This window comes from Sparus aurata, chromosome 7 (assembly GCF_900880675.1).
Source record: "Sparus aurata chromosome 7, fSpaAur1.1, whole genome shotgun sequence".
In the NCBI taxonomy this organism is placed as follows: Eukaryota; Metazoa; Chordata; class Actinopteri; order Spariformes; family Sparidae; genus Sparus; species Sparus aurata.
In genome coordinates, this window is record NC_044193.1 from 2,752,580 (window position 1) to 2,771,594 (window position 19,015).

General features: G+C 44.9%; 1 protein-coding gene across 1 annotated transcript in view; it reads left to right on the forward strand.

The window, feature by feature from the left end:
• The first annotated feature begins 9,148 nt into the window (after positions 1-9,148).
• LOC115585723 (nucleolar protein 4-like) overlaps positions 9,149-19,015 on the forward strand; it is a 35,968-nt gene continuing 26,101 nt past the window's right edge. The window contains exon 1 of the mRNA XM_030424331.1: positions 9,149-10,714. Within this exon, the coding sequence (XP_030280191.1) occupies positions 10,274-10,714 (441 nt within the window). The 5' untranslated portion in view covers positions 9,149-10,273. The remainder of the gene's footprint in view (positions 10,715-19,015) is intronic.

Consider the following 19,015-nt stretch of genomic DNA (forward strand, 5'->3'; position numbering starts at 1 on the left):
GGCGACCTCTAGTGGCCGTGTTGATTATTACAGCAGCACAAGAGGAAGTCATCAGAACACAAACACTTCCTGTATGAAACCAAAAGTCAATAATGATTTATTTTAATGGTTTACAAGTGATGTCACGCACTGAATGTAATATACACAATGCAAAACCAGTTTATTGAAGCATGAAGTTTTTCTAAACCTAACCAAACTGTGAATGTACAAAAATCTCAGATGTTTTATGTTATTGTAATTACGTCCAAACTGTCCTTGTGTCAGTTGTTCTTGATTAATTAGAAAACAGGACTTGAACCTTAACAAATGTTGTCTGAAAACTAAACGTATCGCAGCGTTTAGCTCAGCGGGATCAAACTGAACACAGGTCAAAGACGGTGTCGGACTGTTTCTGTCATTTCTACGTCACGCGGGGTTCTGTATGACTTGGAATAGATTCAGGATCAAGATTAGTTAAGATCAGAATCAGGATGAGGTTCAGGTTTGTGTTGGGATCAGAGGATACAGACGGACCGACAGACTCTGGTGGCTCACGTCACGTCAGCGGCTTCGTTCGCTGTGAGGATGTTTCAGTTATTTCTCTCATTCATCTTGGAAATTCCTGTGCATGTGTGTGTGTGTGTGTGTGTGTGTGTGTGCATGTCTACACATCTCTTGTGTGTCTTTGTGCAGATTAGTCGCACAATCTCCTGCCTCCTTTTGTGTGTGTAGATGTGTATGTGTTGTGTGTATTTCTCTGTGGCAGCCATCATGTGTTTGGATGCTCATACATACATGTTTGTTCATATATCTGCATACATTACTGTGTGTGTGTGTGTGTGTGCATGTGTGTGTGTGTGTGTGTGTGTGTGTGTGCATTTGTGTGTGTGTGTGTGTGTGTGTGTGTGTGTGCATTTGTGTGTGTGTGTGTCTTGATCTGTTGCTGTGCTCGTGTGCGATTGCATATCTGCATGTGTGTGGCTTTGTGTGTTTCTGTACTCTTGTGTGTGTGTGTGTGTGTGTGTGTGTGAGTGTGTGTGTGTGTGTGTGTGTGTGTGTCCCAGCCAGGAGTCAGCAGCAGACCTCGTCCTCGACGCCCACTCACACTCCCTCCAGCTGACTGGCACCATGGCAACCGAGAGATCCAGCCAGCCGAGCAGGCGAGGCAGCCAGGGCCCTGTGTGTGTGTGTGTGTGTGTGTGTGTGTGTGTGTGTGTGCACTCGTGTCCATATCTGTGTGTAAAGGTGGGTCTCGCTGGTTTGTCTCCTCAGTTGTTGTTGGTGTGTTTTGTGTGTGTGCGCTGGGAGAATTTACATACGTGTATAAAACCTCCTGCGTTCGTTCTGCGGCCTGCTGTACATGTGGCAGCTCATGCATACATACATACGTATGTTTGTGAATGAGAGAGCAAATATGCATTTGTGTGTATGGTAATTGTTCATTTAAGCGTGCAGTCGTGTGGCTGCAATGATTTCAGTGTGTGTGTGTGTGTGTGTGTGTGTGTGCTGGGTTGCTGTTGCTGCGTTAGAATGAAGAGTTTGTGTTTTTATCCGTGGATGCTGCAGGACAGGGATCAGAGCTGAGAGCTGCTGGGCGGTCGTCTCTGTCCGGGCGCAGGACAGCACAACTCTGTCTGGATTTAAAGGTCTGATAAATAACCATTAAAGGTCAGTTAGACTCTGCAGTCCAGGTCCCTGACAATCTGCCTCCCAAAATACAGACAGGCAGGAAAATATGTTATGCACATCAACATCTTAAACTGTAAAATTCAAAGGAATAATTTGACATTTTGGGTAAATATTCTCATTTGTTTTGTGTGCTGAGTTAAGTCAGACGTCCACATGGTGTTTTGTCTCAGCCCCGAGGTTTGTTAGTTGTTTCTAATGAGGAGCGAGTGTCTGCGGCGGCCGCCTACAGATGAAGAGCTGCACCCAGCGACTTCTTTTCAGAGCACTCTGTCTTGTTTTTGCGGCGGCAACTAGTTGAGGATCTCTGAACGTTTCGGAGCGGAGCTGTGCAGCCAGAAATCTGCCACAGAACTCAGTGTTAGCATGTCAGAAAAAACTGCAAAATGATCTAACAGGTGAAACACAAACAGCAGTCAGGATTGCTTGTCACCTTCTGTTTTGTTTCCCTTTTTTTTTTTACATTTTTGTGAACAATTAATATCTTTAATTTTTGGACTGTTGCATTGACAAACTGAGCAAACTGCAGACGCCATCTTGGACTGAAGTGTTTTCCTACATGACAAAAGTGTTGATGGAGAAATCGTTGCTGCAGACCTGTGTGACAGACACAAGTCACTAAAGGGTTTAAATGTTTTTTAAAGATGTATTTTAAACTACTAACGGTTGGTAAAAGTTGCAGTGGAGGAACTCAAGCTCGTGTTCAGTGAGGCGTCTGATCTTAATGGCCGACAGAAGAGGACGGTGCCTTCGCTCTCCGTCTGTGTTTGGGACGGTTCCCCGCCCTGTGCAGGGCCTCAGCAAACCGACAGAGGAGATTTCAACACTTGGACGTTGTGTGTGAGTCAAACAATAGAAGAGAAAGAGGAAGAAAAAGAAGAAGAGGACAGTTTCACAGAGAAGGAAACCCCAGAGGCCAAACCCAGGACGGCCGCCGAGACAAAACCTGCACAGAGCCAATAAAAAACTGGACGGACAGAAAGAAAAAATGACTCCAAATTAAAATCTGTTATTTTGATAATCAGTGAAGTGTTTTGCATGATTGTTGCACAGGATGAAATTTGTCTCATTACCTTTTTAAATAGTCGCACTTTGTCCGTTTCCCCTCAAACAGCGGTTGGTTTCCCTCGACGGGCAAACGTTGGCCTCCTGGACGACGGCACAGAGAGAAGAAACAGGGGGAGCGGGAGGAGAAACAAGTGTTTTGAAACACACTTTCACTTCCCATTGGTGGAAGGTTATTTTCATCCTCTTCATCGAGTTTCTCTTTTTTTCTCTCCATCGGTTTATTCCTACGGGGAAAGCCAAGGACGCACAGACACAAACATAACGGTCCACAGTTTGGACTCGACTTCAGCTGTCGCTGAAAAACATGCACACAGACGACGACGATCAGCCTTATCTCAGGAAATATCAGTTGAATTCATCCTGATGTGTGTTTGAATGTGTCAGAATAAAATAAAATACTGATTTGTGAGAATAATGTGGAGCATTTCCACATAAAGCTGCAGTGAGACCTTTGTTTGTTATATATTTTGTTTGGTTGTGTACTTTACATTGATTACAAGACCTCTTTTTCCATGAAGACTTCTCAACAATAATCCCAACAATGTTCAAACTCAGTCAAATTCATGATGTTATTCGAGGAGTGTTTGACTCGGTCGCCTCATTTTAAGGGCAAGAACAAGTGAGTAAGTCGACGAAGGAGACCAAAAATAACATGAATTAAACCTGAAAACTTTATCTTACCCGTGAATATAGATTTTTATTCACAGTGGTAGACTTTTAACTATGAAGACTACAACTCCCATGGTCCCACGCTTCGACATGACTTCATCAAATGTTTTGTCTTTTGTTTTGTTTTGATTGAGAGAACGCAGATATTACATCGGCTACCGTGCGTTCAACATCGCATTGGAAACAGAAGTTGGAGAACTCCAAATTGGAAACGTTTGCTTTGTCAGAACGGCTGCTGAGGGTGAAGTTGTTGTTCTCAAAGTTTTGAATGTGACGGACAAATGAACTTGAGTTATAAACTGCACTGAGAAGAGACGGGACCCTCGTGGGACAAAGTGTTGTTCTACTAAATACATTATATTACACCAGCGTTCATGTTATTGTGTCCACTCCAGTTCTGCTGTTCTCGGTTCTCTTTGTCTCTCTATAGAACTTCTCTAGAGACCATTAGGGACTTTTGTAGCTGCTCTCTCTGTGTGTGTGTGTGTGTGTGTGTGTGTGTGTGTGTGTGTGAGTGTGTGTGTGTGTGCTTATACCACACGTACATGTTCTCCGAGGAGCCTCTATAACAGCCCTCACACAGCAACACACCTTTATAAATGTGAGCACATAAACACAACCACAGAGTACAAGACTAAAAAACAAAGTGTCTCACACACACACACACACACACACACACACACACACACACACACACACACACACACTTCAGAGATGATACAGTATATCGTGGACATTTCACTTTTTAAAGAATACATAAATGTGTGTATATTGTAAGCCAGCAGGAATGAAAAAGAAAAAAAAAAACATTTAATAATTTGTGCAGACGACTGAACAAAGATCAAGGTTTTTTTGCAAAACGAGTGTTGACCTTTAATATTTCATACAATAAAAACCAACCAGCCGAACAGTTTTCTGTAAAAAGCAGGATTCAGTGTGATGAATTCAAATCCCGGTCAGTATTTCAAACATTTCCCAGGTTGTAAAAGGAGGCGCAACATGTTCTCTACACTTGAATCTCCAGTATTTCTTTTTCTTTTTTTTTCTTTTTAAATGTGTGTCCTCCACCTCAAAGTCACCTTCTAACTTTATATTTCTAGTTTGTTAAAAAGGATCCAGCGAGGGGCTGCACAGTCATATCGGTACATCGTCTGATTTTGCGATAAAGTCTTTAAAGATCGCATTGATCACTGAACATTTTTATGTAGGCACACCTTTTCGTTTGCACATGGGATTGTTCATGGGATCAGAATTCTAACAAAGTCAATATACCGCTGTTGGTGTCTGTAGTATCTCAGCGCTCTGTAGTTGCCAGTTTGTGGGAAACAAAAGTAAAAACGGCTGATTTCTACACAGCGGTGTAGTTACGTGAATTCAGTGAAAGGGGGAGATAGAATGACACATCTAGTGGGTGATTATTATCAATAATTAACCCGCAGTTATCAGATTTTTCCCTGTGAATGTTTACAATTTAAAAAGCTTTATATGTCTGATTCTGCCGCTGGGCCTTCACAATAAGAGCTGGCATGCTGATATGTTGAATTCACTTCAGGAGAGACTTTTTTCTGCAATTACGTGAAGAAAAAAAATAGTATTTATACCAGAATGAGTTGGAAAAAACAGAAGACTCGTTCTGGTTTCAAGAACTTCATGAAACCGGCAGCGTCTCCTGTTTTCACACAGTCATATCTGTTGCTGCAGATACTGATTGAGCAACGTTGAGCATCAGTCTGAAGCTCGCTGTGATATTCGCTGTGATAAGCGGAGACAAACAGAACTGGCGGTTTCAGGTGGTTGTCACTGCGTGTTGCCGTGATGCTGATTCACTGCAGCGTTTGTCGTTTCGACACAGAGAGCTCGCTGCCGTCTGGTTGGTCTGTTGTGTCAGTACGGACAGATATGAAGAAGGTGACATGATGATCTGTGATACAGACTCATGTTTCACACACACACACCATGTCAGGACGTAGGTTACGCAAAGATCATAAAGGTGGATGTTTGAGGTCTGATCCAGGATTCCTGAGTCGTTCCTCTGACGTCGGTGTGTTCGTGAGCTTTTAAGTCGTGATGTGGAAACAACATGGACGCTACAAAGAAGACGTGTCGTATTTTATCTCTCAGAGCGTTTAAACCACGTGTTGATTTGTGTCTCAGATTTCTTGCTTCCCCTAAACTCCTCAAATAATGCTGATAAATAACTTTACTAACTAACCACAGTCACTCTACGTGGACAGAAACTAACTAACTGTTACAATCTATATTACTAATGACATGAGCACAACAAACATGTTACATGTCACACAGTGAATTAAAGGGATATTCCGGTGTAAGTTTAATCCATGGTCTAAATCACTGTGAAACTGTGTTAGACTCCCTCTCGAGAGATCAAGTTAGCAGACCGCTAATTTACGGAGTTTTATCAACCTCAGAAACGACCGCACGACAACAATACACTGCAGTAAATGGATCCAAATATAAACCGCCACCAAAAAGCCACAAATAATGCTCAGAACAGCACCAAACTTCAGCAACAGTACAAATAGGGTCTCAGCACATAGTCCGGGGCATCTAACCTCCGCTAGCTTAGCTGGATTTCTACTGAAAAGCTAAAAACAGATTTCAACTCTCCTCCATCAGCTTCCGGGTCGGGGAAGTCCCGACGCGACGATTACAGAGTGCGGTTAGAAATGCTCAATTCCGTTCTTTTCCCTGTCCGCTCTCGATAATAACTGTTATAAACTGGCAGGTAAGACACATATGAACTTTGATTGCTTTTCCATGGAGTCATAATCATACATTTTCATCCATGAGCCGCGGAACTCTACTGCACTCGGTAATCGACTCGTCGAACGTCGCTGCTGCAGAAGAGTGGTAAATTTAGTCAGCTTTTCAGTAGAAAAGTGTCAAACCGTCAACCGAACATTTACGTTCGTCCGCCATGTTTATGCAAATATGTCAAATCAGAGTTTCTGTTTGAAGGGACGCACGTGAATCCACTCTGAACACTAACATTTACTTTGACATCAGACTTGATAAAGACACCGATAGTTTCCTGTTGCAACACAGGAAGCAACCCACATGTAGTAAAAATGTTGTGGCGCCGATCCGGCTCACACCAGACCAGCACTGAGCCGTAAACAGTCCGTAACATGGCCAGATGTCAGCAAAGAACCGGCCCAACTCGAGGCCACGGCTCGTTCTATTCTGGCGGGCTGGATCTGGCCCAGACTTGTCATTACTGTGTTCTGAAACCTCCTTTTGTTTTCATCTCACTGGTGAAGCAGCTTCTTTATTCTACGACAGGGAGTGCTGGTCACTGACAGGATCGGATCGGGCCGTCCTGGTAGCTCGGCTGGTAGCGTGCACATCACATGCACAAAAACTCGACCCTCGCTGCAGTGGTTTAGGGTTCGAGTCCGACTTGTGGCCCTTTGACCAAGTCGTCCACTCTCTCACCCCGTCATCTCTAAGCTGTCCTATCAAAATAAAGCCATAAAGAATAAGATCCCCAAAGCTTCAAGACTCCACGTGCCGTCATTTCATCATCAAACTTCATCCGCTAAACTAAACTTCTGTTTGTCAGCTGGACACAAAAACAATCCAACATGAGCGACACTTCGCGGGGTGGTGGGACTCGTTGGAGGGGAAGTTATGCTTTGACATCTGCACAGTTTTGAGAGCTGATTTCTCTTGTGGCTGTTAAAATCACACTTCCCTTACACACAATAACATGCAGGGGCAACATGAGTGACGGTGTTTGTTGGAGACACGTTAGGATGAATAACAAAAGGTGCCACGTGTGTTGCTGATGTGCAGACGCGTCAGTAAAAATGTGCTTAGATCTGCAGAACAGATCGAGAGAGAGAGAGTTCGTTAGAAGTTGCATAAAGTGTGATCTTAAAGGAGGATATTTAAAGAACGCCACACTCACTTTCCAGGATGTAACTGTGAATTCATAGGAGAATAAAGTTCTTTCCATAAATAAGCAGCAGGCGGGTTGGACTCGGGCCGGGCTGCCGGGGGGGAACATGATGTAAACTGTCAGGCAGAGTGCTGTTCCTCTTTAAGGCGGCTGTGTCGGGGTGGGAGTGTTCTCAGCCGTCTGGTTCACTGCCAGCTTCCTTATTTTGATGCGTGTACCGCTGCTGTTTTCTGCAGCAGGTTACTGGCCTGCTCGTCTCTTCGTCTCGCTTCCGTGATTTCAGATTTCAGGGTCGCATCTGACTGAGCGGATGGCGGTTGGAGACCTCAGCTGGGAATCCTCCTCAGAAAAAAAACAACATTCTTTTAATTTGAGCATCAGTTCCGATGCAGGACTTGTTGATTCATTTGTGTATTTCAACAACGTGATAAAAAACCAAAGAGTGGATCAGATAAGATATCAAACAGCCTCACTTATCGCTCCGTGACATGTTTTTCTCATTTGGATTTTGTTGTCTTTTATTTCAAATGATTTAATATAAATGTACAAAAGGCAGGATGCTCATAAAATGCTGCCATGTGCCGCACACTTTATCTCAGGGTTCAAACAGGAAGTGCAAATATTAGAAGTCTGATTCCTCTTGTGGCCTCAGCGGCTAAAAACCCTGAACTGACAAGCACTTTGAGATAAAACCCTCCCATTAAATGTCTTCATTAGTGACATTTTCTAATGCGTTAATCAATAAAGTAAAATCTGATATCATCATGCAGGCTGCAGAGGGCTGGCCCTGATTGGTTTTTGTTTTATTGTGTTGAAGAATAAAAAGGCAAAGGAAGGTTTGTTTGTGGAGCGACTTTCAGGCAGAAGTGGCAAAAGCACAAATATTCTTTACTCCAGTAGAAGTAATAGATTACAGGCTCAAGACTCTTAAACGTAAAGGTAGCTGTTCCTGAACGCACCACAAAGACAGTTGATTGTTGAGTCTCATTCCCAGGACGTCAAATAGACACATGTTGGGTTGGTAAAGCGTCCCGAGCAGCAACAAAGAGAGAAAATCAGAAACTCTCTGCAGATACGAGACACTAACACGCCTTTTCTCCACATTCCAGTCTCCCTCTCTGTCTGTTTACGCCTTCTTACGGCTTTACGTCTTTGTCTCGTCTCGCTGCGTCTGAAAATGCATCAAACTAAAGTAACCAGCCTGTTTTGAAGCTGTGAGAAGGAGAACGTTCAGATTTCTTTAGTATTTCTTTAGTTACTTCCCGCCTCTGACTGCAGAACCCGCGGTTCCCCTGCAGAACGTGGCACTGTCACAGGATGAATCCTTCCATCACTTCACCTGTTGGACCTTTAGAAGGATCCACTGGTAATAAAAGTTCATTTTTGGGTCTCAGTACCAACTCTTTAAAATGATCTTCTGCTGGGATTGAGACTCAAAAATCGACTTTTCTTACAAATTGGAGCTTTATTGTTGAGGCTGATTGGTGATTTCGAATCAATATTCCAAAAATGAGAGCAGGCTGATTGTAATGACAGACTGTTTCTGTTCTTTGGCTCCAAACAGATTATTTTCACACTTTACTTGTTTCTTGATTATCAGCCTTTTGTTGCAGCAGCTTCAGGACACATGAGGGCATTTTTTTAATCGACTCCATGTCTGGATGACGCGGATCGATCATCCTGATCAGTTTGGGTGAAAACCGCTGATCAATCAATCATTTTTAGAACTACAGGAACCAGATCTTGGTACATGTTGTGCTTCGTGCTCACTTCAGTCTTTGTTACACCCCTTTCCAGCCTGCACGGGACCGTCTGCAGCGGCGCGCGGCGCGTTTTGGTCATTTTTTGGACACTTCCTGCTTTCTGAGCTCGAGCTGCAGCGTGTGAGTGTCCCGCCGACCGAGCCCGAGGTTTAACCGGGCTGCTGGTGTCGCAGTTGGCGTGTATTTTAGGGACTACAGCAGCTATATCGCGATATCATAAGTAGGCTATTGGTCATGAGCGCGGTGCCCACCGTCGACACGAGCGGGGAGGAAATGAGGCGTCGCGCTGCGCTTTGAGGTGCCAGAAGAAGAAAAAGAGACACGCAGGATTCAAACAGGTGTCCGGTCGCCTCCCATCAGCCTGCAGGAGGAGGAGGAGGAGGACAGAGAGGAAGAGGAGAGCGAAGAGGGATGTTCTGAGTATTTACCAAGAATCATTCCGCTAATTTCGGGACGTGTCGTTGTGTTTCTGTGCACCATGCGCTCCCTCGGCTCCGCGGGGATGGAGACCCGGCAGCAGCAGCAGCAGCAGCAGCAGCAGGAGGAACCCGCGTTTTAAAGACCCTGAAAAACAACCTGATTGTAGAGATAAAGAGGGTTGGAGGGAGAAAGCCGCGTCTCAAGAGGAGGAAGAGGAGGTGATAGAGGAGGGGGAGGCGGTGACCGACGTCCCCCACGGGACAGGCCGAGCGACCCACGCTTCTAACAGGTGTGTCTGAGGAGGCTCCAGTCTGCACCGCCCGCCCCGGCCGCTCTGCCTCCCTCCCGGTCTGCTTCACCCTCAGTCTCATTGTTCGTGGTGACAGGAGGCTGCTCCGGAGTTCAACTGGACCGTCTTGGCATCTCGGTGAGCGCTTATTCTGTTTCTTCTTCCTCGCAGCAGCAGCAGCAGCTCCCCGTTGGTGCGTAATAGCAGCGAGGAGGAAGGACGTCAGGATCCTTCTGACACGCTGATCCACTGAGCCGCCCGGACTTTGTTGTGTGGATCGTTTCTTTTCTGCAAGGAATGGAGAATTGTATCGGGCTGGTCTGATCCCGTCAGAGCTTCACGGGGAGACGTTTGTAGATTTTGGTTTTGTGTTTTTCCTCGCCGGGTTTGGACAGCTCGCCCCCTGCTGAGGAGGCAGGAACACACCGTTTCACCCGGAGTTCAAACAAAAGTGCGTTTTTATTTTTTATTTTTATCATGACAACCAGAAAAGCCAACAACAGTGCGTCGGACACGGTGAGCACCTCCACCTCCTCCTCCACCACCACCACCAACCACCAGACCCAGCCGAGGAGCCGGAGTCCCAGCAGCTACAGCAGCGGGGTGCCTGCGTCCGACGCGGCGGGCGGAGGAGCGGAGATGTTCGGCGAATTTCAGGACTGGTGCCTGCGGACGTACGGGGACTCCGGCAAGACCAAGACCGTGACCCGGCGCAAATACAACAAGATCCTGCAGACCCTCCTGCAGGGGGACGAGGAGAACAGCCACGGGGTGTTCCTGCACGAGAAGGGCAACAACCACATCAACGCCAAATTCAAATTCTGGGTCAAGTCCAAAGGGTTCCAGGTCGGGACGCTGCAGGACGCCAAGAACGGCGCGTCGGACAGACCGGTTCTGTTCGTCCCCATCAAGGCGACGGTTAGTGCGCCTTCCTCTTTATCTGTGTCCTGTGTGCGTGATGCGTGCGTGCGTGCGTGTCCACCACTGTGAGGTTACCCTTATTTGCGTAAAGAAATAAGGTGTGTGCGTGCGTGCATGTGTGTGTGTGTGTGTGTGTGTGTGGCCCGAAGCTGTACAACGTAACTTTCGCTGGCTCGGATCCACGACCACAGCACACACACCTGTTCACCTGTCCACCTGCTCCAGCACGCAGCTCAGCAGTGTCACGTCACCAGATCACGCGCAGACACGTGTGTGATCAGTTTGATTGATGATGTATTGACAGACACGCGGTGTGGCAGGTGTCTGACACACTTCACACCCACTTTGTTGTATTTATGATGAGATGAAACCAAAAGAAGGAAACAAAGTGTTGACATTTACCAGCCGGCCAGCGTCTCTCTATAAATATCTAATGAGTAAAAGTGATGCTCCTGTTATGACAGTACGGATGGAAATGAGGCAGCCAGGCTTCAGTATCACATCTTGAATTTGTTTATATCTTTTAAAAAGGATTAATTACTTCAGAATTCAACACTGAATGTGAAAACAGGAGGCAGAAATTCACTTTCTCTTCCTTTTCCTGGAGTTAAAACTTTTCCACACGACCACAATTTCACATATTCAGCGTAAAAGAAACGTAGAAAACAGAAAAATGTTCACTGAGACGTCTTTGGATTTGTTCTCCTCTAAAGATAAATATTAAAACAGGAGCCTCAATGTGAAGTTCAGACGTTTTGGCACATGTGGTCTCATCTTTACAGCCTGACGTGTGAGCGAACATTAGATTTCTTGAGTGTTGTGTTTAACTCAGGTTACAGTCGCTTCAGGTGCTTCCTCATCTGTTTACTGAGTGTTAAAATCCAGATATAAATCAATGAATAGAGGACAAACGGCCACACGGAGAGTACAGTCACATATATGTGTTGGTACATGTTGCACTAAACATAAATCTATATACTTTAATCTTCTGCTCGGATGATATTTTGATGATCAGCTTCATTTCTCAGATCCGGTGCAGCTGCTGACTCGATCTAGTTTGAGGATGAAGTGTGATGTTGAGTTTGTGTTGTGAGGAAATCTGAAGAAAGGCTGTCGTGGACTAAGAAAGTGTAAAAAGAGGAGGAGGAGGAGGAGGAGGAGGAGGAGGGAAACGTTCAGGTCAGCTGCATCTAAGGACAGACCATTAATCCACCTCCGTGTCCTGAACGAGCTCGTCTCGACCGACAGGTGTCAGGTGTGACGCTGGAACACGTTTGTGTCTGTGTCTTTTGTTTTGTTGCACGTTTGTCTCTTCGAGGCCGGAAAAATACTTTAATATCACAAAGAAATGGTCAAATGTTGCTGCTGGATCAGAGGACGCCGTTTCTCGGCACCACAGATCTAAAGTTGTGTCTTTGAGGTGTTGTACAGTCACCAAGGCCTCGTCTGATTGGAGGATTCAGAAGCAACATGAAGTTTAGAACTTCTAGAATCACGTTGTTTCAATTTAAAATCGGTTGATGATCATTCAGCCGTAGATGCCGCCGTGGAAAAATAACTTTATGGTTTATTGTTGAATTCAAAATGTTCTGAAAAGGGCGGACACGCTGATATTTTTCTGATGATCGTAAATATGATTTGTTTGGTGTCTTTAGAGTTTTTCTTGTCATGTTATCACGCAAGAACGTTCCAACTGTGAGGATTTCCCTCCTGTCGCTGTTTCATATCGTTACCCTGATTTTCATGCAACATTGTTTTTCCCCCTGTGTTTTAACTGTCGCCTGAAATAACACGATTCCATTAGATATCTTTGAATAATGGACAAATAACTCCCAGTGAATATAGAATAAATCAACTATATCTGGTTAATGGGATGGATCCAGGATTGGTTTCTCTTTCTAGGGCGTTTAAAAGATTATATCCAACATATCGAGGTGGTTTGTATCTAAGGAAGGGTACAACAACACAACACCTTGAAACGGGGAAACAAAACTTCAGATTTGTCTTAAGCGATAAATATAAGGAGGCGTCTGTGCTGTGTGTTAATAACAACGGCATCTGACTGAGTTATTTCTGGAGGAGCGACTAATAATGATGCTTCTGTTGTGACAACACAAGAAATGGAAATGTCAGTTATAAGTCAGCCGCGCTCGAGTCCTGCGGAGCATCACAACTGAATGTGTTCGTTATCTTTTTAAAGTAGTAATCTTCAGTAATTCAGTGAATCTGTCTGGTGAGTGTCGCTGCGGCAACAGTTTTGAAACCATTTCAAACATTCAGTATCGATGTGTATCAAGATTTAGAGACTTTTGTCATGACGAGTGGATTTAAACGTGTTTTCGTGGAGGGAAGTCTTTATTTTCAGCCGCCACGTGTCAACATGTGGGTCATTCCAGTATTGGTGGACGTTTGGGCTTCGGAATTTAAAAAAAATTACATACATATTCATCAATAATAGGCATTAAACTATAAAAAGCTTTATCGGCTCATCTCAGGCTGATACCAACACTCAGTAACAGGGTTGCAAATACAAGCTAAGTTTAGCTTTTTCTCACAAATCTGTGCTAGCTGTTTAGCTAGCTGTTAGCATATACAGAGATGACAAACTTACATAAGTAAACAAGGAAAGTTTATTCTGGAAATACGCACAACAGGGTTGCGTGAGGTAAAGTGAGACATTCAACAAGGCTGACAATGTTATAAAAATATGAAAAATAAAAGAGAGCTCTACCGTGCTGTTGGGAAACTGTTTGATGATGTCACTTCCTGTCTATCATGTGACTAACCCTTTTCTTCTTCTTTAACCGTGCTAAAAAGTTTAAGGTAACAGGGTTGCATGCCAGTTGTGGAGCACGGGTTTCTTGCATAGTAATACTTATTTAAAACATGATGTGTTATTAAAAAGATGTTTCCCCATCTACAAGAGACATCTATGAACAAAACAATACAAAAGAAAGTAGATTTAAATGTCATTTTGACAGTTTTTATTGGAGTTCAATTTGGTCACCAAGGGAACAAGACAAGAGAAAGATAGCGTATTAGGAGGAACACCATACTTATTCGGTATTTTTCTCCCAGTTTATTTAGAGTTGGTCTCTGGACAAGTTACACAACAACTGCATGATTTTGTATTTTGTACATTTATTATTTGAAATTTCATGGGTGGGACGTAGAATGGCCCATGTAGACATAGAAACCTGCAAACAGCACCAACCTGAAGCTGAGAAAAGTATTCAGAACGGTTTCAACGTGTCTTTTGTGGTTTTAGTGTCATGAAACATGAACTGAGAGGCATCACATCTCTTTGGGCTCCGTGAAGTTGTGACAGGCATCTTATTTCACATATTCTGATGTTTTGTAGATTAATTGAAACAAGTAATGATTGTAACAATAATGAATGTTTCCTTGCATCAGCAGTAGAAAGAGTTTACAGTCCTTGTTGTCCTCGTCTGTCACTCATCATCCACCATTTTTTAAATAATCAAGTCTCAAGAGTTCTCCCAGATTTTGGGGGATCTTAGCGAGCAGACAGCTGTGATCAGCGTACCTGTTGCTCACTGACGGGATTCAAACCCATCGTGTTTCTACTCTTCATCTTTTCCCCGACAGCAGAGCTCGGCGGAGTGGAGTGACTCAACAAATGAATGAAAGGGAAAGGGCGTCTTTCTGCGATTGTAAAACGCTATATTTAGAAAAACAATTCAGTTCGGTCTGTCCGTCAATCCGCTGCGAGCTGTCTGAAACAGACTGCAGAGGTTCGTCTGAACGGGTTTCTTTGTATGCGCAGACGGAGGAGGCAGTCGGGTTGTTCCGCTGGCTGAGCCGACGGGCGGATGTTGAAGCTCGGAGGGGTTTGAGGTGCTCGTTGGCATGGTTACCGCTTGGCTAATTGCACCCCCGTCCCAAATCAGTAAATTTCATATTCAGATGGAGACGAGGAGACGGGAATGGGGATCCTCCACGCGGAGTGTGTCTTCTGTAAATCCTCCTCCTCCTCCTCCTCCTCCTCCTCCTCCTCCTCCTCTCTCTCTCTCTCGGTCGTGGCAGCAGCAGCTCTGTTGAGTCTGTTCAGTATCTGACGATCCGGCTGTTTAGTCTGGAGACGAAGAGAGAGAAAGAGAGAACGAGAGAGAGGATTCCTCCTGTTCTCTCTTCAGGTTACTAAGTGTGCGTCCGTGTCTTCTGTCTCTCACCGGGCCGACGTCAGAGCCGGTGTGGACGGATCAGCCTGTACTCACTTCCACGTACATGAGGATTTGAGGTTGGCATTAACAGGTTGCTTCACCCAAATCTCACTTCCCTCTGGTGGTGTCAGGCAGAGCAGATACAGATGTTGTGGCTGCTGTAAAAACCCTCCAGAACAACGACAACTAAAGGAATGCCAGCCGGAGAAGAAGAAAACACTTCTGATGATGTAACGCTTCTTCACCACGTATTAAACCAGCGTCGCACCGGTTGACCTTGGTGTCGTCACGCTCTTCAACTTTTACCTTCAACAACAGAACTTACAAATAAAACACCTCAGCCCAAATCTGTGTGGCATTTCAGGAAGTAAACGCCTGTCGGTGGCAGTTGACAGCCGTAAAGTGAAGCTGCTGTGTTGCTTATTTGTTTAAAACCTCGGTGTCGCTGTGCAGATTGAAGCTCTGCTCTCGTCTCTTTATCTCGCCCTGCTACCTGTTGAGCGGCGCGTCGAGCTAAACGGGGTCTAAACGCCGTGTTTACGGCTCAAATCAGCTTCCTGCTTCCTCTCCGCCTGCGTCACGCTGAGAGGGGTATGACCCGACTGCATCAACAGCTGATCAGACGGCGACTGTTGTTTATACGCCGACACACAGAGAAGCGCGTGAGGCGATAGAAGTGATGAGTGTAGCGCTCAGCTGATCTCGCTCAGATGCAGAACGATGAAGGGAGGAAAGAACTGAAGAGACGTCTCTCTCTCCGGGGGACTGTTGGGTTGACTTTGCAGCCAACGCTTATGAATGAATGCATGAGGAGTTAACAGTAACGGTGGAACACACGGGTGAGACACATCACAGGTTGCTAGAAATCAGACTGACGGGAAGAACTGACTGATCTTCTGCCTTTGTTTAGATGATTTCCCTCTTATTACACGAGCTCTTGTATCATTTCTTGGCCTTCTGATGCGTCTCTTTGTCGTCTGTAAATCTTTGCTGGACAAATTCTTAGAAACGCCTCTTTTAAATACTGAGTTCACGGGCGTGGAAGTGGTCAGATGTCATGTTCAGAGAGCCGACGTCACGGTGATTCACTTCGTCTGTGTCAAGAGATGAAAAAAAAAAGAACACACCTCTCATCTGATGGTTTGATGTCGGCTCCGGAGGCGCGAGGTGCCAACTGGAGCAATCAGGAGTTCAGTATCTTGCTCTCGGATGCTCCGACATGCAGCTGGAGGAGCTGAGGGATTCGAACCTTTGACCTTCCGATTACTAGATGAAAAATACCGTAAATTACCAAATAATAGCCGGGGCGTTTATTTGTTTCAATCACTCAACAGATCAGGTGTTTATTTCCTTCCTCACAACAACTCCTCATCTCTGCTGTCACTCACGGTGACGTACATTTGTTTCTCCATCGCCCTGATCATTTTGCGGGACACTCTCTCATGGCGTGCCCGTTTGCTGATAACTCATCCCCGCATGTTTATCTCCGGCTCCTCGCTCGCCTTCTTCCTCCCTCCATCAGGCAGCCTGGTCCTGCTGCTGTCCTCCTCGGACAGACGCTGAAGCTCCGTTTCTCTCCCTCTCTTGGGGTCGACAGAGAAACGTCTAGCGGCTGCTTCTCCCGAGTTTTCCTCTGCATATTTGACGACAGAAAGTTTGAATTTCAAGTTGTACTTTTTATTTTTGCTGCACCGGAGCCATGGCGACCATCAGTGTGATACTGACTGACAGGAAGCAGCACGACACGTGAAAAAGGCGAAGAAGAAAAACGTGCAGGGTCTTCTTCTCTCCTTGATTTTTTCTTTTGTCTTTTTTTTTTTTCTTTGATTTTTAAATTAGACTCTGCATTTATTTGGAACCGGCAGTTATTTATCCAAATATACACCTGCACCCGGCGTTTAAAGAGGACCCTGCGGTTATTTGAAATTTTATGGTATTTAAATTCGGTTTGGTTCGGTCATGTCACCGGCGCCTCGTGGGACGTCATGGAGGGTTTCTAGTAAACCCTGCTGCAGTCCGGTCTCAGGTGTTGCTGTTTCCAGGCAGGTGCAGAGACGCAGCTGCCATCTGAGTCGGGTGGTCAGCGCTCATGGGAACCGTAGATTTGGTAGAAGAAGTAGAAGTTGTTCCTTTAATGTGCACGTTGTACAAAACAAATCGTGCTTTCATAATGTGAAGATGCTCCAGTTAAGCTCCTGTTAAGGTGTTTCACTCTCTCATCTTTTGCAGGTTTTGGCTCTTTTTTTATTTTTTAATCTACCACCAAGTGTGTTGAATGATGTGAGGAAGCTGTCGTGGGCTGTTTAAGTCTTCTAATGAGACATGTCAGACGTTTGGTGGTAAACACTTTAATTAGACTTCTGAGCGTGAGGCATATAGTAACCATAGAAACACTCCTTCATGCAAAGTTAACTCTCACCCATCTGTTAAAACTCACATCAAATGAACCCTTTTTACATTTTTGAACACGGCTTTTCTCTTTGATAACTCACCATGAAATGAGTCGTCCGGCCTGACGTGTGCTACATCTCACCCTCCTCTGCAGCCCGTCTTCTTCTTTTATTACACACCAGAGAAAGCTGAAAAAATGAGGATATGTAATATGATTTTGTTTTAACATACTGGTGGCGGTAGAAAAAAAAAAACCCCTTCAGTTAATTCAAGCGGGCTCTTTTTTAATTAGCTTAATTAGTAGAGCAACCGCCCATGTTGCTGTTGGGAGTCTCTGGTTTAAGAAGAAGAGAGAACAGCCAGGAGGTTCATGTACAGTCCTGATTAATGTGAAGAACGTGAGCGTATAATCACCCATCATGGCTTTGTTTTTACACTCCTTATCAATACTGAACTGTTTCATTTGACCCTGAATGTTCCTTCCAGTCAAACACAGGGAGATTAAAAAGATAAGAAGGTGAATACAGGTGTTCATTTATGATTGTGTGGTGAAGTTGCACGATATTGGAGAAGTGTGACACGGTAATGGACTCTGTTGGATGTTAAAGAGTTAATCAGTGTTTTAGAATATCACGTTCGTAAATCACTCGTCTCGTTAACCTCTTCTGCTTCGACCTCTCAGCCCGTCATCCGTCTGCAGCCTCCTCCTTCTGACTTCACTCAAGATGAGCTCGACTTGAGGTGTGATGCGATATCGTTTATTAGAATGAGAAGATGCGGTGAGTTGCAGCTTACTTGAAGCCTGAAGATTAAAGGGATATTCCGGTGTAAGTTTAATCCATGGTCTAAATCACCGTGAAACTGTGTTAGACTCCCTCTCGAGAGATCAAGTTAGCAGACCGCTAATTTACGGAGTTTTATCAACCTCAGAAACGACCGCACGACAACAATACACTGCAGTAAATGGATCCAAATATAAACCGCCACCAAAAAGCCACAAATAATGCTCAGAACAGCACCAAACTTCAGCAACAGTACAAATAGGGTCTCAGCACATAGTCCGGGGCATCTAACCTCCGCTAGCTTAGCTGGATTTCTACTGAAAAGCTGACTAAATTTACCACTCTTCTGCAGCAGCTTCCTGTTGACGGGAAGTCCCGACGAGTCGATTACCGAGTGCAGTAGAGTTCCGCGGCTCATGGATGAAAATGTATGATTATGACTCCATGGAAAAGCAATCAAAGTTCATATGTGTCTTACCTGCCAGTTTATAACAGTTATTATCGAGAGCGGACAGGGAAAAGAACGGAACTGAGCATTTCTAACCGCACTCGGTAATCGTCGCGTCGGGACTTCCCCGACCCGGAAGCTGATGGAGGAGAGTTGAAATCTGTTTTTAGCTTCACAGTAGAAATCCAGCTAAGCTAGCGGAGGTTAGATGCCCCGGACTATGTGCTGAGACCCTATTTGTACTGTTGCTGAAGTTTGGTGCTGTTCTGAGCATTATTTGTGGCTTTTTGGTGGCGGTTTATATTTGGATCCATTTACTGCAGTGTATTGTTGTCGTGCAGTCGTTTCTGAGGTTGATAAAACTCCGTAAATTAGCGGTTTGCTAACTTGATCTCTCGAGAGGGAGTCTAACACAGTTTCACTGTGATTTAGACCATGGATTAAACTTACACCGGAATATCCCTTTAATGACACGATGCATTTTTGCAGTTGG